The sequence below is a fragment of the Heterodontus francisci genome, chromosome 36, assembly GCF_036365525.1.
Source record: "Heterodontus francisci isolate sHetFra1 chromosome 36, sHetFra1.hap1, whole genome shotgun sequence".
Taxonomy (NCBI): domain Eukaryota; kingdom Metazoa; phylum Chordata; class Chondrichthyes; order Heterodontiformes; family Heterodontidae; genus Heterodontus; species Heterodontus francisci.
The window spans coordinates 19,602,085-19,628,724 of record NC_090406.1 but is presented as its reverse complement, the minus strand read 5'-3'; the positions used below and the strand labels follow the sequence as shown (position 1 = coordinate 19,628,724).

At 43.8% G+C, this 26,640-nt stretch overlaps 1 protein-coding gene across 7 annotated transcripts in view; it reads right to left on the bottom strand.

Annotated features, from left to right (window-relative positions):
- Positions 1–26,640, bottom strand: part of LOC137351631 (protein strawberry notch homolog 2-like) — a 182,503-nt gene that overhangs the window by 113,038 nt on the left and 42,825 nt on the right. For 6 of the 7 annotated variants that reach the window (XM_068016261.1, XM_068016260.1, XM_068016263.1 and 3 more), the window contains exon 4: positions 15,705–15,822. In XM_068016261.1, the coding sequence (XP_067872362.1) occupies positions 15,705–15,822 (118 nt within the window). Of the gene's footprint in view, positions 1–15,704; positions 15,823–26,640 lie in introns of those variants that run through there. The other variant, XM_068016265.1, reaches the window with a different exon arrangement.

Sequence of the window (26,640 nt, the reverse complement as noted above, 5' to 3'; positions counted from 1 at the left end):
TCTGTCACAAGTAGAATTTATAAGCTGACCCTGGAAAATAGTGCATTTGTGCTGCCTGACGCACTTGTTCATGGTTGACTGAGATACCCACAAGATGTGCTGTGGCAGCGTGGAAAAATCTAAACGGTATTAAAGTTGAGAGCAGTAGTTACTTTTACTGCCACGGCATGGCCCTCTGGGCACAGCAGAAAACTGGGCTTTGTTAGGAGGTTGCTGAGTTCAGCGACTACCTGCCTGCACAATGTCAACGTGCTGAGGTACCAGCAGTGAAAGGTGACCCATGGCCTGCCTACCCTATGAGGTGGGCAAGGCCTCTTGCATGCAGGCCCTTCACTTGCCGTCTCCTCTGTGGCTCTCATACAGCTCCTGTTTCTCCACGAGTCCTCTATTGTTGCTGCACATGATACTGCACATCCTCCTCCTCCATCATAGAGTTGGTAAAGCAGCACCATGCTTAGTTTTTCTGACTGCAATTGCGTAGGGATGCACAAATATGCACAGAAATCCACAAAAAAAAACAAGCTCACAGCCCAAAATGATCAGTTATAGCAGCTAAGCTGCGTTGGTGCAGCTCGTCTGATTCAAGCTGCATCACAAACCTTCCAATGGGTCTGCTTATCATTGATAAATTAAAGGTACACATAGACAACAGCCAGTTATTTATCTATGTACATATTTACCCAAATTCTTGTACTAAAAAAGACAGAATGTGCTACAGATCTTCGCAAGCAATGAATTACTTTTAAGCGTAATCACTTGTCTTGTAGGCAGCAGCCAATTAGTCCAAAATAAGGTCCTACATCCAGCAGTCTGCTTGGTAGAGGAGGAATTCATGGAGTGTATACCAGATGGTTTTCTGGACCAATACATTGAGGAAGCAACTAGAGAACAGACCATCCTAGACTGGGTATTGTGTAATGACAGAGGAATAACTGACAATCTAGTTCTGCGAGACCCCTTGGGGATGAGCAACCATAATATGATAGAATTCTTCATTAAGATGGGGAGTGACATAGTTGATTTTGAGACTAGGATCCTGAATCTTAATAAAGGAAACTACGAAGGTATGAGGCACGAGTTGGCTATGATGGATTGGGAAACTTTACTTAAAGGGATGACGGTGGATAGGCAATGGCAAACATTCAAGGAGTGCAAGGATGAACTGCAACAATTATTTATTCCTGTCTGGCGCAGAGGTAAAACGGGAAAGATAGCCAAACCCTGGCTTGCAAGGGAAATTAGAGATAGCATTAGAAGCAAGGAAGATCCATACAAATTCACCAGAAAAAAACAACAGACCAGAGGATTGGGAGCAGTTTAGAATTCAGCAAAGGAGGACCATGGGATCGATTAAGAAGGGGAAAATACAGTACGAAATTAAGCTTGCGGGAATCATAATAACTGACTGTAAAAGTTTCTATAGGTATGTGAAGAGAAAAAGATTGGTGAAGACAAATGTAGGTCCCTTATAGTGAGAAACAGGGAATTTATTATGGGGAACAAAGAAATGGCTGATCAACTGAATGCAAACTTCGGTTCTGTCTTCACAAAGGAGGACACAAATAACATACCAGAAATGCTGGGCAACACAGGGCTTAGTGAGAGGGAGGAACTGAAGGAAATCAGTATTAGTTGGTAAATGGCGTTAGGGAAATTGATGGGATTGAATGCTGATAAATCCCCAGGGCCTGATAATCTACATCCCAGAGTACTTAAGGAAGTGGCCCTAGAAATAGTGGATGCATTGGTGGTCATCTTTCAAGATTCTATAGACTCTGGAACAGTTCCTACAGATTGGAAGGTAGCTAATGTAACCTCATTATTTAAAAAGGGAGGTAGAGAGAAAGCAGGGAATTATAGACCAGTCAGCCTGACGTCAGTAGTGGGGAAAATTCTAGAGTCCATTATCAAAGATTTTATAGCAGAGCACTTAGAGAACAGTGGTAGAATCGGACAGAGTCAGCATGGATTTACAAAAGGGAAATCATGCTTGACAAATAGAGTCATACAGCACAGAAATAGGCTCTTCGGCCCATCGTGTCTGTGCCGGCCATACAGCACCCAACTATTCTAATCCCATATTCCTGCACTTGGCCCATAGCCCTGTATGCTATGGCGTTTCAAGTGGTCATCTAAATACTTCTTAAATGGTGTGAGGGTCCCTGCCTCCACCACCTCTTCAGGCAGTGCGTTCCAGATTCCAACCACCCTCTGGGTGAAAAAATGTTTCCTCAAATCTCCCCTAAATCCCCTGCCCCTTACCCTAAATCTATGCCCCCTGGTTCTTGACCCCTCTGCTAAGGGAAAAAATTTCCTCCTATCTAACCTATCAATGCCCCTCATAATCTTGTACACCTCAATCATGTCCCCCCTCAGCCTTCTCTGCCCCAAGAAAAACAACCCTAGCCTTTTCAGTCTCTCCAGTGCAATGTACTAGAATTCTTCGGGGATGTAACTAGCAGAGTTGATGAAAGGGAGCCATTGAATGTGGTTTATTTGGGCTTTCAGAAGGCTTTCGACAAAGTCCCACATAAAAGGTTAGCGTGTAAAATTAAAGTGTATGGGATTAGGGATAGTGTATTGTGATGGATAGAAAATTGGTTGGCAGACAGGAAACAAAGAGTAGGAACAAACGGGTCTTTTTCCGAACAGCAGGCAGTGACTAGTGGGGTACCACAGGGATCGGTGCTAGGACCTCAGCTATTCATTATATATATTAATAATTTAGATAAGGGAACTAAGTGTAATATCTCCAAATTTGCAGATGACACAAAACTGGGTGGGAGAGTGAGTTGTGATGAGGATGCAGAGAGGCTTCAGGGTGATTTGGACAAGTTGAGTGAGTGGGCAAATGCATGGCAGATGCAGTATAATGTGGATAAATGTGAGGCTATCCACTTTGGTAGAAAAAACAGGAAGGCAGATTATCTGAACGGCTATAAACTAAGAGAGGGGAATATGCAACGAGACCTGGGTGTTCTCGTACACCAGTCGCTGAAGGTAAGAGTGCAGGTGCAACAGGCGGTAAAAGGGGCAAATAGTATGTTGGAGAGAGGATTCGAGTACAGGAGCAGGGATGTCTTCCTGCAATTATACAGGGCCTCGGTGAGGCCACACCTAGAATATTGTGTGCAATTTTGGTCTCCTTATCTGAGGAAGGATGTTCTTGCTATAGAGGGAGTGCAGCGAAGGGTACCAGACTGATTCCTGGGATGGCAAGACTGACGTATGAGGAGAGATTGAGTCGGTTAGGATTACTTTCGCTGGAGTTCAGAAGAGTGAGGGGGGATCTCATAGAAACCTATAAAATTCTAACAGGACTTGATAGGGTAGATGCAGGAAGGATGATCCCGATGGCGGGGGAGTCCAGAACCAGGGGTCATAATCTAAGGAAACGGGGTAAACCTTTCAGGACTGAGATGAGGAGAAATTACTTCACCCAGAGAGTGGGTGAGCCTGTGGAATTCACTACCACAGAAAGCAGTTGAGGCCAAAACATTGTATGTTTTCAAGAAGGAGTTAGATATAGCTCTTGGGGTGAAAGGGATCAAAGGATATGGAGGGAGGGGGGGGAAGCGGGAACAGGTTACTGAGTTGGATGAACAGCCATGAACATAATAAGTGGCGGAGCATGCTCGAAGGGGCAAATGGCCTACTCCTGCTCCTATTTTCTAGATTTCTATGGTGCTGCTGATTCAGGGGTGATGATGGTCAGGACAGAGAATGCCCTGCTTTCCATAACTATTTCAACATTATTCACTGTATTTTCAATTTGTATATAAATGTTCATGTTGTTTCTCTTTTTTCCTCTCCTGGAAATTTCGAGCTATTCTGAGTAAGACTTCCATGAGTGCCAGCAACCCTCCAGTATATCACTCAAGTGGGTATTCTTCATATGTCCATGTGCTTTCAAACACAGTGCTGAGTCAGATCCTCACCACCTAATAGCCACATATATGTCCAAGGGTCACTGGATAGGGATCAGGAGTGAGAACCCTGGCTTATTTTCCCCCCCTCCATAAATGCAAGGCCAGTTGGAGTACCCCATTTCTGCCCCAGCTCAGATCAACCAACTCAGCACGCAGCAGAGAGTGAACTTGGGACCCAACTATTTTATATGGCATAATGCGAAATTGGTTGGTGCACTTCCTGCTGAGCCACTGGGGACATGCAAAAATTTCAAAAGAAATTAATAAAAATATATCACTCTATTCAGTATCCTCATTGCAACAGTTTCAACCAAAAAGTAGAAACATTGGTACTGAGCTGCTATACAACAAACTTAGTCTGTATTTTATTAACCTGATCAAGAAAACTTTAGGCACCTACATTTCAGTTCTATTCCAATGCCATAACATGTAAGCGCGCTGATATATTTCATGATAGCAGTATAACAAGGGATTTCTGTATCAGAATTCCCAGTATTCGTAAGGCCACCCAGGAAGGAGAATTTTTTTAAATTATTTGTTCATGGAACGTGGGTATCGCTGGCAAGGCAAGCATTTATTGCTCATCTTTAACTGCCCTTGAGAAGGTGGTAGTGAGCCACCTTCTTGAACTATTGCAGTCCATATCATGTTGGTACAACCACTACTCTCAACTTTTAAATACTTTTAGATCCTTCCACGCTACCACGGCACATCTTGTGGGTATCTCAGTCAGCCACGAGCAAATGCATCAGGTAGCACACTAATGCACATTTTCCAGAGTCAGCTTATGACAGATGGTTCGGCAAGTGGTGAATTTTACCACTGACATCAATTTAACAACTGACTTCAATTTTGTTGGGACTCCTTGATGCCACACTTGGTCAAATGCTGTCTTGATGTCAAGGGCAGTCACTCTCAGTTAACTTCTAGAATTCAACTCTTTTGTCCATGTTTAAACCAAAGCTATAATGAGGTCTGGAGCAGAGTAGTCTGCGAAACCCAAACTGAGCATCAGTGAGCAGGCTATTGATGAGTTAAGAGCCACTTGATAGCACTGTCAATGCCTTCCATCACTTTGCTGATAATTGTGGAGTAGACTGATGGCAGTAATTGGCCGGATTGGATTTGTTCTTTTTTTGTGGACAGGACATACCTGGGCAATTTTCCATGTTGTTCAGTCAATGCCAAAGTTGTCGCTGCATTGGAACAGCTTGGCTAGGGGCATGACTAGTTCTGGAGCACAAGCTTTCAGCATTACAGCTTAGATGCCGTCAGGGCCCTCTGCCTTTGCTGTAACCAGTGCACTCAGCCGTTTCGTGATATCATTTGGAGTGAATTGAATTGGCCAAAGACTGGCGTCTGTGATGCTGGGGATCTCAGAAGAGGACAAGATAGATCATCCACTTAACATTTCTGGTTGAAGATGGCTGAAAACACTTCAGCCTTTTGCTTTGCACACATGCTGGGCTCCGCCATCATTGAGGATGGGGATGTTATTGGAGCCTCCTTCCTCCATTAGTTGCTTAATTCATGACTGGATTTGGCAAGACTGCGGAGCTTTGATCTAATCCATTAGTTGCAGGATTACTTAAGTTTTATCTATAGCTTGCTGCTTCCACTGTTTAGCGTTCATGTACTCCTGTGTTGTAGCTCCACCAGGTTGGCACATCATTTTTAGGTATGCCCAGTGCGGCTCCTGGTATGCAAGCCTCACTGAAGTAGGGTTGGTCCCTTGGCTACATGGTAATGGTAAAGTGAAGGATATACCTGGCCATGAGGTTACAGATTAAGATGGAATACAATTCTGCTGCTGATGATGGCTCATAGCACGATTTAGAGAGAGATTTAAAGGACATTAGTGTATCCAGTAGTTTGATAATCATTAATGAGACTTTTTTTTTTATTCCATATTTATTTAATTTGTTGAATGTAAATTCCCTCAGGTACTGTGGTGAGATCTGACTCACGTCACTACAGAAATAGTCCAGGCCTCTGGATTACTAGTCCAATAACATTACCACTATGCTATCATTCCTGTAGTGCAAAATGAGGCATTTCTTTCAAAGGTTGGAAACCTTAACAATAAAACAGTCAGCAATCACCTCACACAGCTTTAAAAGGACTTCCCTTACTAGAGATTGGATTGACACAGGATATTAGGGAATGAGGAGGAAACAAAAATCTATAAAGATGCATATTTTTACTTTTGCTTACATTCGAAATTATCACACTTAAAAATTCTTTGATGTACATGTTTTTACATGAAATGAATAACTAGGTCATATTGACCAGTTAGTAGCAGATATGCTTTATAAGACAGAGGGTTATGCCTTGTACTTTCACCCAAATAATCAAATATGTTGCACATATTCAACATTTGGGTTTTCCAGTACCCAAATTCTAGTTTTTATCAATTTAACAAAAAAAATTGTAATAAACTGTTCATCATTTCCTCTAAATGCAAGATCTAGATAACACTAAGTGCATTGATTTTTTTTCCAGCATAACAATTCAACATTCAAGAATCAAAGTCATTGTTCCGATCTATTTGTCTACTGTGACAGCAAGTTAACCACAGCCAAAATATATGACACCTTTCAGCACTTCATTAATACTTTCAGAATCAATACATTTCTTCTTTAACAGAATTTGTATAATCAAGTCTTCGAAAATAGATGAATCACAGAAAATAATGCTTCTAAACTTGCAATCAGTGTGCGATATTTTAGTGGGAATTTGACTTTGCCTAATGCAGAAATAATTGACATAGAAAACTGAATGACAAAAAGCAACCAAAAAGGAGCAGAATTATGACTGTTGGATTGGCAAGATGTAGAACAGAATCATAGAATGGTTACATCACAGGAGGAGGCACTCAGCAATTCGCATCCATGTTGGCTCTCTATAAGAGCGACTCAGATAGTCCCACTCTCCTGCCTTTTCACCGTAGCCCTGCAAATGTTCTCTCTACAGGTGCTTCTTCAATTCCCTTTTGAAAGCCATGATTGAATCTGCGTTCACCACACTCTCATGCAACGCATTCCAGATCCTAACCATTCGCTGCATAAAAAAGCTTTTCTCATGTCGCCTCTGGTTCTTTTGCCAGTCAGCTTATCTTGGTGTCCTCTAGTTCTCGACCCTTCTGCCAATGGGAACAGTTTCTCTCGATCTACTCAGTCCAGACCTCTCATGATTTTGAATACCACTATCAAATTTCCTCTCAACCTTCTCTTCTCTTCGCCAATCTATCCATGTAACTGAAATCTCTCATCCTCGGAACAACTCTTGTAAATCTTTTCTGAACCCTCACCAATGCCTTCACACCCTGCCTTAAGCGTGGTGCCCAGAAAAGGACACAATACTCCAGTTGAGGCTGAACTAGTGTTTTATAAACATTAATCATAAAGCCTGGCTTGGGTATAAAATTAAAACCCGACCCAGGCCCGACCTGACAACAGCCAACCTGAAACCAACCAGGCCCGAGTCCCATAATTTTTTTAAATGCCCGACCTGAAAATAACCAACATATTATTGAAACAGAAAAAAATCGTAGATTAAAATGAAAACAATACGAAACAAAACAATACAGTCCAGCCCGACCTGACCCTGAATGCTGGACACAGAATACAGACACCACCCTGAAACATGTAGTCGGGTTTGGTTGGGTTCGGGTCAGGTAGCCAGGCTTTAGTTCACCATAACTTCCTTGCTTTTGTACTCTATGACTCTATTTATAAAGCCCAAGATCCCATAAGCCTCATTAACTGCTTTCTCAACCTGTCCTGCCATCTTCAATGATTTGTGCACAAATATCCCCAAGTCCCTCTACTCCTGCACCCCCTTTAGAATTGTATCCTTTATTTTATATTGCCTTTCCTCGTTCTTCCTACCAAAATGTATCACTGCAGAATTCTCTGCATTAAATTTTATTTGCCACATTTTCACCCATTCCAGCAACCTCTGTCCTCTTGACGTTTATCACTATCCTCCTCACAGTTCACAATACTTCCACGTTTTGTAGTAATGTGCAAATTTTGAATTTGTGCCCTGCACACCCAAGGTCATTAATGTAAATCAAGAAAATAAGTGGAGCTAGTAAACACCCCCTCTCTATCCCTTCCTCCAGTCCAATTCACAACCGTTCACCACTACTCTCTTTCCAGTCACTTAGCCAACGTCGTATCCATGCTGTCACTGTCCCTTTTATTTCAAAGCCTTCAATTTTGCTGACAAGCTTGTTAGTTAGCAGTTCATCAAATGCCTTTTGGAAGCCCCATGTACACCATATCATCCGCATTACCATCAACCCTCTCTGTTACTTCATCAAAAAACTCAAATTAGTTAAACACGATTTGCCCTTAACAAATCTGTACTGACTTACTTTAATTAATTCACATTTGTTGTGTCTCACAATTTGTTTTGGACCCTTGACTCTTTTTTTAATATATAGACCCCTACACACACAAATAAAATAATTTTGAAATTGGGTACAGAAGGACTTAAATCAATATATCAAATTAGGGGGTGTAGCAAACTATGAAAGAAATATAGATCAGCAAAAACAAGTTGAGATGCAGTGTAACAGGAATCAAATCGAAATAAAGCTCAATATGAGATGATGTGTTTTAAGAAAAAGTACAGGAAACAGCAAAATTCTCAATGGAGTAGAGGAACAGAGAGAGCTCGAGGTTCAGATATAAAGATGTTTAAAAGCTGAGTTGCAGGTGGGAAAGGCCATTAACAAATAGGGTTCTTGGTTTTATATACAAAGTAATTCATGACAACGCTACTTCATCGGACACGTCATCAGGATGCGCCGCGGTGCGCACATGCACAGACGGTCTCATGCCCCCTGCGCATGCGCTGCGGTCCGACCTGCCAGGACCGTTGTGCGCATGCGCAGATGACGTCATCGCGTTATTTCGTCTTCCTCGCCGACGCGCCAGTTTGGCCTCTGCGCATGCGTCAAAGCTTCGGCGCGACTTTTTGAAAGTGGAAGGAGGGGAGGTTTCGTCGGGCATTTTCTCGCATTTTATCTGAATTATTTATTCGTTTTGGAGACTTGCTTCATTTTTATTTGACACAGGAGATTGTTCCAAGGTAAGTTGCTCTGCCTTTGTAAGTTGCTCTGAAAACATTTCCATTGTCTGGGCCACCGCATGTTCTCCAGTCCCTGTTGTAAGTTGCTCTGAAAACATTTCCATTGTCTGGGCCACCGCATGTTCTCCAGTCCCTGTTGTGAGTTGCTCTGAAAACATTTCCATTGTCTGGGCCACCGCATGTAGCAGGATGAAGGCACAGTGACTGTGATTTCTGGCGCCAAACAGTACACACTGCAGATACATGATGGCCAGGCTACCTGCAGCTGCATCTTCTCCATTCAGACTTTGTTGCCCTGCAAACATGCTGTTGTTGTGCAGAGGCATCTGGGTCTGCCTTTGGACAGGCTCGCCCCCAATTGTCGGTGGCGTGCATCTCAGACACCAACGACGACAGGCATGGCTGCTGCCATTGTGATTACAGAGGAACAGCCAAGGCCCCTCAGCCACAATGAAAAATACCGCTTGCTTTCAGATCAATTGTACCAGCTACAACAGGCCGTTCTGCAGAGTGGAATGGCAGCATTCATGAGGAGATTGGACTGGCTGCGGCAACAGACTCTCCGCTGGCAGCAAGGACAGGCTGATGAGATGGAGCCATTTACTATGCCCAACAATTGCCCGGAAGCACCTTCGGATGGAGGTGGCCGCACGCTGGACATCAGTCACGTGTCACAAACCCTGGATCCTGAGCGTCTCACCCCCTGGCCTAATGATCTGATGGACCATACATATGCCTGCCTGTTCAAATCGCCACTTCCCCTACCTGCGGTACCCTCTCCTTGCTGCTCAGTTACACAGTCACCTGCTCCTACACCCATCAGGGCAGTGCACATGGACACACAGTTACCTGCTCCTACACCCATCAGGGCAGTGCTCATGGGCACACAGTTACCTGCTCCTACACCCATCAGGGCAGTGCTCATGGGCACACAGTTACCTGCTCCTACACCCATCAGGGCAGTGCTCATGGACACACAGCCACCTGTTTCCCCATCCGACGTTGAAACAACCATGCAGAGCCTTGTGAGACTCCGCAATTGCCAGTTGCTGCCTGTCAAGCAGAGAGGGCGTCCAAAGGGGTCAAGCACTTGGGGAACATTCAGCAAGAAGAGACTGCGCACTAAAGGAAACAAGCATGCCGTGTCCAGTGGTAGCAGAAATGTGAATGCTCTTGCTGTGAACACAACTGGTGATAGTAGTAGGCAGGATTAAATGGGAATGGATGGAAAGACGCACGAATAACATAACCACTGGCAGGGAACTGCTGGGCTAAATGGCCAGCTTTATGTTCATAGCCCAAAAGAAATGTGCTTCTTTTCCAGCACCCTCACATCATTCATGTTTTCCCTGAGAGCAGCATTGAACCATCACGAGATAGGGGCAGTAACATCATCCTGCCTCCTACAGTTGAGGTGGGTACTAAGTGATTCATTGGCGGTGTTATCAGTACATGCCTTTACCGCAGAACACAAAGCATGCTCAACAGTAATTTCATTGGAGGGAGGGAAGCTCTGACACTGATGTTCTTTCCTTATTTTCTTTCATGTAAAACGTGCCCTTGAGAAAACAATCCTTGACACTTAAGGACGGCATTCAAGCAAAGGAGGCAGTGCGGGAGAGGACGCAAGGATGTGCTGATTCCTGCAGCTGAGGTGGGTAATAAGTGCTTCATTGGCGACGTTATCAATTGGTGCCTTCACTGCAGAACTTAAAAAGGTGTGCACAACAGTAATTTCAGTGGATGGAGGGAGGCAAGCTCTGACTCTGATTTGCTTTATTTCTTTTCATGTAAAACATGCCGTCGAGAAAACAATCCTTGAGACTTAAGGTCAGCATTCAAGCAACGAAGGCAACTGGATCATGCTGCGGAGCTCATCACGATGTGGAAAGGAACATTGCGTTTATGGATGAATTGGGAATGCACATTGGGATGCGCTTGGGGAACATTCACCAAGAATAGACTGAGCTCAGACTCTTGTGACTTTGCCTTCTTCACATGGACAATACAGTAGTGGAATAGAGAGCCAAGCGTTTATTCACCACAAGGCTCTCCAGGAACAATCTCTTTAGCTGTGCATAGCAGAGACTCGGCCTGTCTGTCTAACGGGAATGCTGGACACAACACTCATGTATCCATGCACAGCAGTTCCTCGGATACTTAATGAACTTAATAAAACTTTTCAATAATTAAACCCAGAATTGTTGAGGTTTTGTTTTGCATGCTTTGCAGTTTTGCAACTGTACTTCAGATATTCAACTATGGTGGGGGGGTAGAGGGAGGGGTGGGTGAAGAGGGGGAGGGGTGGGGAGAGGGAGCATGCAAAATGCAGGGACCAAACAGTTGCAATGCCTGAAGTACTGTGGAGAAGTAGAGAAAGCAACTGGGTAGGGGAGAAAGCAACTGGATTGGGCATTCGCAGCTGGAGGGAACGGCTGAATGGAGAGGGCCGGAAGCAAGAGGCCGTAGAGAGCCGCGGGGAGCGAGCGTGCGAAGACCTTGGTGTCACCGGGTCCAGGGACTGGCCAGTAAGTCTTTTGCTGTTGTGTTTATGGCGCATGCACAGAAAAAGGCGCTCCTCTTCCGTTCCGCTGCTCCCCCCCCCCACTCTCTCCCCTTCCTCCCTCTCCCCCAGCTCTCTCCCTCCCCCCTTCCTTACTCCTCCCTCTCCCTCTTTCTCTCCCCTCTCCCTCTCCCCCTCCTTCTCTCCCCCTCCCCCTTTCTCCCCCTCCCCCTTCCTTACCCCTCCCTCTCCCTCTTTCTCCCCCTTCCTTACCCCTCTTTCTCCCCCCCTCCCTCTTTCTCCCCCCCTCCCTCTTTCTCCTCCCTCTCCCTCTTTCTCCTCCCTCTCGCCCCCCCGGCACCGCTACCGCTGGTCTCCCCGCGCTGCTCTCCCCGGCCCCCGCGCTGCTGTCCCCGGCCCCCGTGCTGCTCTCCCCGGCCCCCGCGCTGCTCTCCCCGGCCCACTCCACTCTCTCACTCCGGCCATTGTATTCTGCCACGTGTTTGTCAGGTTTCATCTCTGTGATTCTTTGAGCAGCGCCATCTTTAGTCCTGGCAGCTGCTACAGTCGCAAGCTGTGACGTTTTCATGGCACATGCTGTATTTGCGCATGTGCCAAAACAGCGCCACCTACCGATCGCGTTGTCAACAATTGCGGTCATCATAAAATTCCTTTTGTATTTAATAGGATTACTGGAATGTTAAATGGATCTGAGGATTACAGTTAGTATCCGATAACTACATAGCATATTACTGGGCTTCCATCCAACTTAATGTAAGGTTAGTTTGCTAGAACGATCTAGCCATAAACGTGATAAATTGAGCAGCGCCATCTTTAATCCTGGCAGCTGCCTGAACGTTGCAGCCACTGATGTTCCAGTTGAAGAGCCTGCATTTGCACATGTGCAAGTACTGCGCCGCCTAATGGTTGCGCTGTCAGCAAACGCCGCCTTTTATGATTGAATTTCCATTGGAAAGTAGTGAATTGGCACCCCGATCGATGGAAAAGAAAATTGGGCAGAGTATAAAATGTGCTGCCAATTCGTTATTGTGACTCTTTTATATGACTGACCAGGACTGATTTCACCTGAAAGCAGCTACTAGCTCCTGCCCCACTGGCCGCTCTCCACCCTCAACAACTCGCTTTCTCCCCTTCCTCCCGACTGGCAGCTTCACCACCCCCCCACCACCTCAACCACTCGCTCCTTCCCTAATTGCTCCCCCCCCCACTTCCCTGGCCGATTGTTCCCTGCTCGCGCCATCCCGTTCTCCAGTGGGTCGGTCGCTCCCCGCTAACTACACCCCCCCCAGCCGCTAGTTATAGGCCGCACCGCTTCCCTCATCTCGCCCACTCGCTCCCACGTTTGATCAGTTACCAGGCTCTGCCCGAAGAAGCAAAGCAGGCCACAAGGGGCAACATCAGAGCGAGTAGCCAAAAGGAGGGAAGCGGCATGGCCTAGTGCTTGTGGCTGGAGGGCGGGGTGGGGGTGCAGGGCAGCAGGAGCGAGCGGCCGGACAGCAAGGTGGCGCGAAGCGAGGAACAATCAGCCAGGGAAGCTTGGGGTGGGGGGGGGGGAGCAGCGAGGTCTGGAGTGAGCAGCTGAGAGGAGGAAGCGTTGAGGCCTGGAGCGAGTTGCTGGTGAGGTGGGGGGGGGGGGGGGAGATGAGAAAGAGGAGAGCGGCGAGTGGGGCGGAAGCGAGTGATGGGGATCGAGCTCCAGCCTCAAAGTCTCCCATTCAGCCGCTTCCTCCAGCCGAGTGGGAGGCTGGATACCCGATGATGCTGTATCGCGCATGCGCGAAAATGAACCAGGCGTGGATACGCAATGACATAATCCCGCGCATGCGCCACTTAGTCCTGGCAAGATGCAACTGTGCATGTGCACAGTTTGGTGCACTCTGATGACATCAGCGCGCCGCTGCGTTGTCAGGAATCACTTTGTTACTTAAATGGTTTATCTCTTTGAAGCCAAAGTTCAAATTATAAGAAATAAGAATCTGAAATTTGCACAAGTTTACACCACCAATAGAAAAAAAAGACAGCTCACTTCTATTAACTTGCAAAAACTGGATTAAATTCCTTATTCCCTATTTACCCAAATCCCAGCCTCACTTTACTGAGGACAATCTGTTCCTGAGGCAAGCATTTAACTGTGACTAAAAAGCTGAAAGTACTTGAAATGCACATTAGGTGGTCAGCATTTGGGGAGTTACATGTTTTGTGTAACACTCCTTCAGGACTAAAAAACTGATTTTCTCGATCATTTAGCTGTGCACTTCAAGTACTTAATATTACTTTTATTTCTTTTAGCTCTAGTAAGGTCTAATTCTTCCATGTGCCTTGGGGTTGTGCCCTGGACTTGTGCAAGGTTACGAAGCAGCAAGAACCAAGAACAGTCGCTATAAATGTACCACAATAAAACCGAGCAGGAAAGACCAACAACAGTAACTGAACAACTGCTGGAAAAGTCAACATAGTACTGTTTCAGTTGGTACTGTCATGTGACCAAGAATTCTTACCTTGCAGTTATTTAAATATTTAAATTCACCCTGAAACAGATTTTTGTACTAACATTCAGAAGAATATGAACACATCAAAATTCAGAACACATCTAATCAACTCCTTTATTATGAAAATGGACTCGATTACAATTTACTGATACAAATATAGTTAGAGAATAGTTAACTCATAGAGTCACAGAGTCATAGAGTTATACAGCACAGTAACAGGCCCTACGGCCGATGATGCAGGCCAAAGATGTCCTTCAGGATTCAGCCAGCTCATTTAGTGGCAGACACCTAGGCTGGAATTTTACGCCCCCCCACCCCCAAACAGTGGGCTGGTGGCGTTGGGGGGATGGGGGAATGGAGTGGGAGGCTTGGGGAGCCCTTTCCAACCTGCTCCTGCCTCCACTACCATTTTACGCGGGCAGTGGCGGTGGGAAAGGGCCCACCCACCCCAGGCCAATCAAGGCCCTTAAGTGGCCAATTAACACCTGTGCCCGACGGAGGGCTGCCCCCGATGCCCCAACCACCCCCAAAGCCTAACACGCCCCTCACCACACACCCCCCCCCACCCTCCGCCCCCCGTCTCGCCGGGGCCTGACCGATCACCCACAGCGAGGCCCCAAAAATTCACATTCTATCCAGGCCGATCCTTTCTCTTCCTGCTGAAGCTGGGTTGCAATCCCAGCAGTGGCCACCGCTCCCGGTGGCGTGTTGGGCCTAAGAGCTGCCAGCCCGCTGATTGGCTGGCAACTCCATTAAGCAGGACTTTCTGCCTCAATGAGGTGGAAGTCCCACTTAAGACCAATTAAAGGCCTGGGGACCATAAAATCCAGACTGGATCCCCAAGCCCAGCAGGGGCAGGATCGCCACCGACTTTGCAGTCAGTAGATGGCTCCTGTCTGACAAAGGAAAAATTCCGTCCCTGGGTTATTGCTGATAGGTCCATCCAATGTCATCCTTAGTTTTGAACTTAGCGGCGATTGTTTATAACTGAATGCCTTATGTTAACACTTCAAAGGCCATTAAGAGTTAGCCATGTAGTGTGGGATTGGTGTCAAATTTAGGTAAACCAGGGGTAGGGATCGCAGATTCCTTTCTTTATAGTAATTAATTAGTGAACCAGTTGGGTCTTTATAACAAACTAGAAGCTTTCAAAGTTATTTTCTAGTTCTAGCCAACAAATTATCACATTTAATGACTTCAATTTCACAACTTGTCATGGTAGAATATGAACTCATGACATCTAGGTTCCTTGTCCACTACCATAACTGCTACACCATCATACTGGAACCTTCCCATTTGCAGGAAACAGCAAATTTAGCATGCAGTAAATCTACTCTCAGTGATTGCAATATTATCCTATTGTGGCAGCAAATATGAAATTGAATTATGCAGAACTTCTGATGAAAGGCCATCAACCTGAAACATCAACTCTGTTTCTCTCCTTACAGCTGCTGCCTGACCTGCTGAGTATTTCCAGCATTTTCTGATCTTATACAAGATGATAAATTCTTCAATATATTTTAAACTACAGGCAGTTCACTTTTGTGGCATATTTAAATAATTCAAAATATTAAAATGCATAACCGCAACTTTTGCCAAATATCCACCATCCTCTGAATCCATTTGAGATAAATACAGATATATGTGGAAAGGATTACAGACCTGGAAATGTTCGCCATTTCTATGCTGGAATATTGATTCCAAACTTGGCTCCTCATAATTTTGACCAGTGATGGATAAAGTATCTGAAAATGTTTCATTTGGTGAACTAAAAAACTGCCTGCAATGATAAAACAAAATTATTATTTTTAAAAAATGCAATAAATGTTCACCCTGCAGCTACATTTGTTTTAAAACTGAAAACAACAATGTAATATCACTACAAATGGTGCAGTGTCGTTTACAACACATGTGGCAAAATGCAAGTTTTGGTGACCTGTTCAGTCACATTACATGTTTAAATTTTAAATTTTGTTACAAACATTGACAAATAGAGTATTTTTTCAACTGAGACCAGCTACAGCTACTTTACACTACTTCCTACAGAAAAATGATTTTCTATTAACATGTAATGACACTATCATTGCATTCCTGCTTGACAAACGACAACAACAGAAAACTACCTCAAATTCATTACACTGGCATTAGTATGGCAACCTCACTCTGAAAGGTCACAAACTATAACGCTATTCATGGAAAAGCCAAGTTGGTGGAGGATGTGGTATGTTTCTGAGCTTGCGAAGCATGTAAGGACAAAGCTAACACATCATATATGGGCAGCAATGAACTATAAACAGTTTTAACAAAGACTTTTTCTCACAACACTGCACAGTTCCAATATGTGCTGGTCTATGAACTTTCCACAGGTTTGGGCTTGTTGCTAAAGAAAATAGTACAACATTTACACCAACTTCCATTTATTTAATGCCTTTATTGTAGAAAGGGAACTTCATGCAGTGTGGAAAACAGATGCCAAGACCAAGGCAATTAAGAGGGGTGGCAAAAAGCTTGGGCAAATGCAGATTTAAAGAGGGTCTTAAAGGAGGAAAGCAGAAGCTGGACTTGCATTTATATAGTGCCTTTCATGACCACTGAACATCTCAAAGCGCTTTACAGCCAATGGCATACTTTTGAAGTGTAGTCACTGTTGTAATGTAGGAAATGAGGCAACCAATGTGTGCACAGCAAGCTCCCACAAACAACAATGTGATAATAAGATGAAGAGGCAGAGTTGTTTATGGAGGGAATTCCAGGGAGTGGGACCCAGGCACTCCAGGCACAGCTGCCAACAGCAGGGCAAATGGAGATGGGGAGAAGTGCAAAGATTCTCGTCAGAGGAGTGGAAAATTTGATGGTGGGGCATGTTGTAGTGCTGCAGAAGGTTATAGAAATAGGGAGAGGAGAGGTCACAGAAGGATTAAAACATCAGGACAAAAAGTTTTAACCTGAGGCTAGGGGAACTGAGGGCCAGTGTAGATCAGGGAGAACAGGTGTGATGGGCATGGAGAAATTGTGTGAACAACAGAGTTTTGGATGAGCTGGAGTTTATGCAGGATTGGAAAACTAGTCAAAAACGTATTGGGGGTAAATGAATCTGATGGTGAAGATGATGAATATAGAATTGCAACAATGGATGAAGGGAGGATTGGGATCGAGTTAGATAGTCTTTGAGATGGAGGATATAGTGTTGGAGATTCAGTCGTGGATTGAACACGACACTGATTTTCTAATAGTCTGGTTCAACCCGAGACCTAGAAGGAGGTGGAGAAAGTGGCATAGGAATTGAGTTTGTGGTGAGGGCCAAAGATGATGGCTCTGATCTTCACAACATTTAGGCGGAGGGTTGACAAGTCTTTGTCAGCACAAAGGTAGTGGAGGGATGGAGAAAGAGATGAACCCTATACATGGTCTAAATAACAGGATATGACAACTCAAGTAAAAGGCCATTTCAGGTTTCTACTTTCTCAGGTTCACTATAGTCCATCTGATTAAGCTTTATCACAGGAACTAATCCTGCCTACAACATTTCCTCGAGTAACATTAAACAAATATTTTATACAACACCTCACTGTCATAGGTTCAAATATATCCATCACTGCCTAGCACAAGCAGTACTTAAAATAAATGCAAATCGATCACTGCTAATCTACATAGTATAAACCCCTATTGTACAGACACCAAGAAGGTACAATGACAAAGCTGCTTCTGTTCTAATGGGCTCATTTAAATATTAAATATAATTTCAATTTAAGAATATGCTTTTAAAAATGGCTACAGGATGCCATTTGAGTAATATACTGATAAGAATTATTTTAAGTACAGCATATACAATCAATAATTATTATTCAAAAGTAAGTAAATTATTGGCATAGTTGCTTCTACTGTCTCACTTACATAAGATGCTGATATTTAATTTTTATTTCTCTACCGGAAAAATCACTTCAAAATATCAGGAGTCTGGTCACATTGCATTGCTACAGAATATCATGACAATGTAAAATCAATCATGGCTAAGAGTGCTTCTCAGAAATGGATGTGTAATTACTGTATTCATGTCTCTCTCTAATACTACTGAGCTTTATGGAAAAAAAAACATTATTCAACGAAAAGGACAGCTGCCGGGAATGCTGTGACATTCGTCTACCCTTCTACAGCAAAAGATGTTCTAGAAATGCACTGCATAAATTGATTAGCCAACATGACGTTAATTTTATCTGCGTGGAAATACTAAATGAAAACAATGTGGTAAAATTACAATAGTCATTATTCTATGAAAATGAGAATAAGACTTTCTGTATGAACTTGCGCTATGTTCTATAGTTGGAATTAGACATAAAGAAAATCAGTACACATTTTTTGCTTGAGTCGTTTTTCTGCATTCTCATCCCTTGCAGATTGCCCGACATTAGTTTTTGGCAGGACAGACAAGGCTGTGGACTCCAGGACCATCAACGCTATTCATTGACAGTAAGAAGTGGTGTAAAGTGAGAAAGCAAAGAGACAAGTTGGACAGTATAATTTCTTCCTTCACCAGAAATTGAGTAAATTGTTTCCATCTAGCACTTTATCTAATGATCTGGATGAGAATCAACAAAACCACAGAGCCTGGTGTTGCAGCACTTTGATGTACTAAATTGCGAGTCAGATCTACCACACCTCTGAATCCCAGCTAGGTCATCTGGGTTAAGGCCAACTTCATCATAGGAATAGATGAAAAATCAGAGAGCAAATCAACCCCTTCTATTAACCTACTCAGAAATTACAGTTAGGTGATTCCTCAGAGCTGCTCCTGCTCTGCCAACGTTACTGTGCAGGTGCAGTGGGAGCATCTCCAAGGAATTTCTGGCCCATGTGGTCTGAGGGCTGGAAACAAATCGTTTGATCTCCTTCGATCAAGAAGATTATACGATGCAGGAGATGTACAAAAATAACTGAAAAAGGGGAGAAAAAATTAAAAGTAATGAAGAACCAATGATATTAAACCATGTTCAGTGAGTTTGTGTGGCAGGCAGCTCAGGAATTCAAAAATATACACTTCTGGTTGAGTGATTAGCTGGCATGTCACTTTCACAGTATGGCCTGGAATTTCCAGTGCCCAAACAGAAGCGTAATTGAGACACTATAAAGACCAGCTGATTGCCGATGGTATTGCAGATGAATAGTTTGGGTTCTGGAGCATATTAGTAATGTTTGCAAGTTAACCTGGATGGTCCCTTTAAGTTAGTGATCGGAACATAGGAGCAGCAGTAGGCCATTCAGCCCATCGAGCCTGCCCCGCCATTCAATACGATCATGGCCGGGTACTGCCTGTGTGGAGTTTGCAAGTTCTCCCTGTGTCTGCGTGGGTTTTCTCCGGGTGCTCCGGTTTCCTCCCACAAGCCAAAAGACTTGCAGGTTGATAGGTAAATTGGCCATTATAAATTGTCACTAGTATAGGTAGGTGGTAGGGAAATATAGGGACAGGTGGGGATGTTTGGTAGGAATATGGGATTAGTGTAGGATTAGTATAAATGGGTGGTTGATGTTCGGCACAGACTCGGTGGGCCGAAGGGCCTGTTTCAGTGCTGTATCTCTAATCTAATCTAATCTAATGCCTCCCTGTGGGTAAGGGCTCTTAAACAGGCAGATATGAGTCCAATTAGCAGTTAATTAGTTAATTAGTGTTGCCTTTAGTTGCTTTTCTAGATTGGTATTTGTTTGGTGCTTTTCCCTATGTCGAGGCTGTATTTTTCCAAGATCACAAATTAAGAAATGACTGGCTTTCTTTCTCTTTCTATATATATTAAGGATGTTCAGCTGTGAATTGGCTGCTTTATACAATGTTTGACAGATGTGTATTAAAACATACATGTATGCACACAGATATATTCCTTCTCAATTAGTGCCCATGCAGTTTTGCAGGATTTGAAATTTGTACAGCTGAATATACTTTGCAGGTATTTGGTGCTTATTTTATTTTTCCTTGTAAATTATTATACTAATAGCCTACAGCAAAATAACATACAGAAAAAGATATTTGCCATAAAAAGTAACTGCCCTTGCTTAACTAACACATAACTTAGGTTGTTAACTTCAACATATAGTTCCATAGGTGCTCAGAGCACTTGGTAAAATTTCTAAAACAATAATCCATGTAATACTTTCAATGGAAGCATAGTACCATAATACAATTAGGCTTCCGTGTTTTGATCTGTATTTTCTATAATACTCATTAAAACTAACAATCTGGATTCCAACACTCCACCATCTCTTCAGGTTACAAGTTTGTTACTAAAAAATCTGCAAGTATATCAGTGGGAGTCCCTGTTGCACTCATTTTACATAAATTAGATGTAATTTAACTAAGATTATGTTTCTATGCTCAACATTGAAGTTGTGCAAATATCTACTGATTACAAACTATAGTGGGTTACATTTCACCATAATGATCAACTGAGCTCAGTGCTAGCACTAAAAGAAAATCAACCAATTAACTGGTAAAATGCATAGGAAAGCATAAACATGTATCAGAATAATAAAACCTTACAGCACAAAAGGCAGCCATTTGACTCATCATGCCTATGCTGGCGCCCTAAAAGAGCTATCTGATTAGTCCTATTCCCTTATCCTTTTCCCATTTAAAAAAAATATGCATTTATCACCATCTTCAAAGCTATGATGGATTCTGGTGCCACCATAGTTTCCTGATAGGACAAGCCAAGTTCAAATGACATACATTTCTCCTAATATCAGAGATACAAAGAAAGACTTGAGCAATTTCTCCACATCAGTGCACAATTTTTTCCCCAGATAACATTGGATTTCATCTGTGGGAACTAATCAAGATATCTACAACTGAAGAAGATGTGAGGCTGTGCTCTATCACCTTTCAATAATCAGGCCAGAAAATCTTCAAGGGTCCAATATAGTATTTTAAGTTTCAAATAAGAGGGGAATTTCCCTTACGAAGCAGTAGCCTTTAATAGGATGTCCAAGAGCTAGTTTTTGGGGTCAATAAGAGGCTGCCAGGATAACTTCTTCCTTCAGCTCATAACTTAGGGGATCAGGCTAAGAAGGGAATACATTGAGAAAACTTTGCACCCAGTCTCCAGGATTATTTCACTGCCTACATTACACCAGTGACTACACTTCATTGGCTGTTAGGTGCTTTAAGACATCCTGAACTTGTGATAGGCACTATATAAATCTACGTCTTTCTTTTTTCCCCCCTCCATGCCAAATAGCTAAACAAAGTCTATAATAACAATAAGACCCATTCTGATGCCCTGCCCCTGAAAGTGTCATTTTTTAATTGTCTCGAGAAAAAAAAACTTCTGAAAACAACCTCCAAGTTATCAGTCTAGTAGAAGAGATCTAAGCTCTTTTGTAACTGCTTTCACTGCCACATCAATGTTGATATACTTGCCCTGACCCATCCAGATAAAAATCCATCACTACCACGAGTGGAGAGATGGGAACTGAAATATGGATAACATATGGCTCCTAACTGTTTTGTAGAATAAAATTTAGTCGGAGTTTATTCGTACTGTAGTCCCAGATTCCAAAAAATTACTATCATGGTTATGCAGACAACTTGCAAGCTGTAACATGTGATATTTACAGTAGCAGTTTGTCATGAGGGAATTTAAAAGCTGCTTAAAAGCAACGTAAATTGATTGTAGAGATAGTGCTACTTAAATTCAAATTTAAGATGCTTGATAATTTTTTCTTGTTAGAAAGCCTTCAATTTTAGCAAGTTTGATATTTTCTCTCGAAGGGGTCAGGGACAACTCTGTTGTAACATGATTGGAAGGTGACCTCTTGAACATACCTCAAATCCCATTCAAAGTGCCCCAGCAGAAAGGCACTGAAATCTGATACTGATCATAAGGCAAGTCTGGGCAATTTTTAGCCAGCTGACTGGATGGAGCACTTCATGTTTATATTTTAAAAGAAATATAAGTTGGTATGGCATTGTTAACCATTACATAAAATATCTGCATTTATATAGCACGTTATCATATTCTCAGGATATCCCAAATCATTTTACATACTTTTGAAATATAGTCACTGCTGTTAAATGTGGGAGCCACAAACAATAGAGGAAATCATTAAGCAATTATGGGGGGAATTTTAACCCTTCTGTTCAGTGGGGAAAAAATGCGATGTGACAGTTAAAATAAATTGTTACTTACCATTGGTTAGTAAATTGGTAACAAGAAGGAACAACCTTAAGGTAATCACAAAAGGAATTAAAGGGGAACTCAGGGAAAGAAAAGGCCCCAAAATTCCATGTGGCAAATTGTGCCAGATTTGTACCTGTTGGTGTTTGGCAGAGCTGAATCCACCTAAATTTGTGGGGTCAAATAATTTAAATATTTATAGCTCTCTAGTGTAAATCCTATGCTGGGTGTGCTTGGAAATTAGAGTGTAGCTTTTAAAGTTGAGCTGAAGATGAGAGCAGTGGGGCTGGAGGAGCCGCAGATACAGTATGAAACTGTCTGACTAACTGAGTTCCCTGTCAGGTAATGGCATGACATAGCTCATTTGGGATTTTTCTTCCACTGGAGGATTTGCCAAAGATATCCAAAGAAGGGGCAGGCCATTACCAAGAGGAACAAAAAGGCCATACAATTTTGTAAAGAAAATCCCCAAACCCTCCTTAATGAGACTGTGCAGAGGAGAGAGAAGGAGGACTGGATCTCCATCAGACAAAGTTCTACAAAAAAAGTTCTTGTGCCATGAGGACGCACTGGTTGCCTCCTCTCACCCCAAGAAATGCACACCAGTGCCACAAGATGAACAATGACTTGAGCAACAAAGGGAAGGTAACAGTGGCGCAGTGGTTAGCACTACAGCCTCACAGCTCCAGCAACCCGAGTTCAATTCTGGGTAATGCCTGTGTGGAGTTTGCAAGTTCTCCCTGTGTCTGCGTGGGTTTTCTCCGGGTGCTCCGGTTTCCTCCCACAGCCAAAAGACTTGCAGGTTGGTAGGTAAATTGGCCATTATAAATTGCCACTAGTATAGGTAGGTGGTAGGGAAATATAGGGATAGGTGGGGATGTGGTAGGAATATGGGATTAGTGTAGGATTAGTATAAATGGGTGGTTGATGGTCGGCACAGACGGTGGGCCGAAGGGCCTGTTTCAGTGCTGTATCTCTAAAAACAAAACAAAACACATAGCTACTTTCTGCACTGGGCACTAGCACACTCTTCATTCCCCCCCCCACCCCCACAAAAAATTAAAGCTGCACAACTAATCTTTTCCAACAGACTCTGCCGGGGGATTTGGGGGGGGTGGTTGGGTGGATGGTGAATTATCAGGATCTCATAGTATGTGCCGTCACCTCCGGCAGCATTTACCAGAATGCATAACCTTAAAATCCCTTTCTCTGGTTTAACGGTAATACCAACTGGGAGACATCCTTTGATTGCTAGCCTTCACCTAATTCACTTAACTTTTAATGGAGAAGGTTGATGAGGGTAGTTTCCTGCTCTCGCCCTGAACTGGAAAACTTCATCAACTTTGCTTCAAATTTCCACTCTTCTGTCACCTTTACACGGTCGATTTCCGACACTTTCCTTCCCTTCCTCGACTTCTCCGTCTCCATCTTTGGGGGACAGGGTGTCCACTAATATTCATTATAAGCCCACCGACTCCCACAGCTGCCTCAACTATACTTCTTCACACCCTGCCTCCTGTAAGGACTCCATTCCATTCTTCCAGTTTCTCTGTCTCCGACGCATCTGCACTGATGATGCAACCTTCCACAACAGCACCTCTGATATGTCTTCCTTTTTCCTCAACCAAGGATTCCCTCCCCACTGTGGTTGACAGGGCCCTCAATTGTGTCTGGCCCATTTCCAGCACTTCTGCTCTCACGCCTTCTCCTCCCTCCCAGAAATGCGAGAGGGTTCCCCTTGTCCTCACTTTCCATCCCACCAGCCTCCACATCCAGAGGATCATCCTCCGCCATTTTTGCCACCTCCAGCATGATGCCACTACCAAACGCATCAACCCCTCCCCTGTCAGCATTCCAAGGGGTCGTTCCCTCTGCAACACCCTGGCCCACTTCTCCATTACCCCCGACACTTCGTCCCCTTCCCACAGCACCTTTCCATGCAATCGCAGGAGGTATAATACATGCCCTTTTACCTCCTTTCTCCTCACTATCCAAGGCCCCAAACACTCCTTTCAGGTGAAGCAGCAATTTACTTGTACTTCTTTCAATTGAGAATACTGTATTTGCTGCTCACAATGTGATCTCCTCCACATTAGGGAGACCAAACGCAGATTGGGTGACCGCTTTGCTGAACAGCTCCACTCAGTCCGAAAGCATGACCCCGAGCTTCCGGTTGCTTGTCATTTCAACACACCCCACAGCTCTCATGCCAACATTTCTGTCTTTGGTCTGCTCCAATATTCCAGTGAACATCAATGCAAGCTCAAGGAGCAGCACCTAATCTTTCGATTAGGCACTCTACAGCCTTGCGAACTGAACTCTGAGTTCAATAACTTCAGAGCATGACTGGCCTTTTTTTATATTTTATTTGTTAACCAAGTGCCTGCTTTTCATGTAGTCAGAGCTGCTCATTATTCCTCTCTGGACTAATTGCTTTGTTTTTCACCACAAGTATTAACACTTGCTTTGCCTTTGTCCCAGGACAGCTTTGTTATTTAATCTCTTCTGCCCTATCAAACACCTTCCGCTTTGTTCTCTCCCCCCACCCCCCTCCTCTTCACTTGCTTAAAACCTAATTCTTTTCTAACCTTTGCCAGTTCTGATGAAAGGTCACAGACCTGAAACGTTAACTTTGCTTCTCTCTCCACAGATGCTGCTAGACTTGCTGAGTATTTCCAGCACTTCCTGTTTTTATTTCAGATTTCCAGAATCTGCAGCATTTTGCTTTCATCAAAACCCTGGGGGGTCAGGGTATAGGTTACGATCTTGAACAGGCTACTGACTCGGGCAGTGGATTCTGATTTGCTGAATTCCATCAAGCGAGAACTGCACCAGTTTCTGGCTGGGGTGGAAATCACCTCACACAATTAGTAGGCACTACATGGCATCATCGGGGCCAGAACGATTGCTGGACTAGATGCAATTGCTGGACGAAATTCAATTGCCTAATGGGGTCGGAGTGGAATTTCCCAGATTCTTGCTTCCCAAATTGGCTTGTGTTTTTTTATCTGGTTTCTCACCTCTGCCAGGAGAGGAATGGTTTTGGAAGGGGTGCATGGGTTACCGAGAAAGCCTTTTCCTGTCCGTCTCTCTCTGATCTAATCAGGATCCGATAACTGCCATCAGACCAGCCATCCTGCTGATCAGTGGAGACAGCTCAAGGGCTGAATGGAATGGTAATTGTTGGAGGCACCCTGCCTTCCCCACCTCCCCGCCACCCCACACCTCACAGTGGCACATAGGAGGCAATACCTAGCAGCTATGGGGTAAACTTCAGAAACACTGCCAGCAGTGCCAGGAAAGAACAGGTTGATTTGTGTTCACATTGGAGATTGTTGCATTCTTCATGAGTACACTTAGCTTTTACTTTGTTATTCATGGAGATTGGTGTACTTATTTCATGCTGACTTAATTAGGTGATTATTATTGGCATGAACATGTAGGTCTCGTGTGTTAATGTTCTAGGAAGGGTAATACATTGAAGAATTAGTTCTTTATTTGAAGATGGGGAAGGAGGAATTAAGGCAGTGGTGGCAAAGATATATAATATTAAACAGAAGACTTCAGGCATCAATTGTACTCTGATGCCTCTTGAAACAGTCACTTAGGAATCCCCTGAGCGACAGTCATCCTGATTCTTCTTCTATCTGCAGGTAGCAGGTAAAAAACCTTCCATGGACAAGACACAGTAGCTGACAATTATATGGGGCACACGCGCTCAACATACTGCAGAGCCCTTCCTGATCTGTCAAGGCAGTAAAAACATCCTATGATGGTCCTCTCAATAACAGATGTAATAGAGGCATGTGCCTCGTAGCACTCCTCTTTTGTTGTTTGTGTAACGCTTGGGGGTGGGGGAATCATTATCCATGGGAGAAGAGGGCAAGCCTCGTCACCCAAATGCCAACTGTTGACATAATATTCTTTCTTGAACAGCTCATGGAGGGCTGAATTCTGATGGATAAAGGCATCATGACAACTTTAAGCAATTCCTATGTTGACATGCAAGATGTCTTACACATCGTCACATAATCTGTGCATTCGGTTTCAGCTGAAGTTAACTGCAAAGCATTATGGGTGCTATTTATTGTAACCTGGATACAAGAAAAAGCCAGCAACCCTTAAAATGACATGGCCCTTCTTTGCTGTGCTGCCAAGCTGGATTCAAAGCAAATACATGCCCAAATGGCATCATGGCTGATGTTAGCGATTTCCCATGGTTGCCTGAATGATGGAGTGCTGGCGTCACTTCCATTGTTACAGAAAGAGCTGAGTGATCATAGCTGTAGGTTCTCAGTAGTTGATACAGCTACACTGCTGCCTCTCCAGTGAAGCAGGTCCTTCTAATGCTCGTCTCTTCACTAAGGTCTTAATGGGAACTGTATATTCTTTAAGGCAGAGGTAGATAGATCCTTGATAAGCAAGGGGGTGGAAGG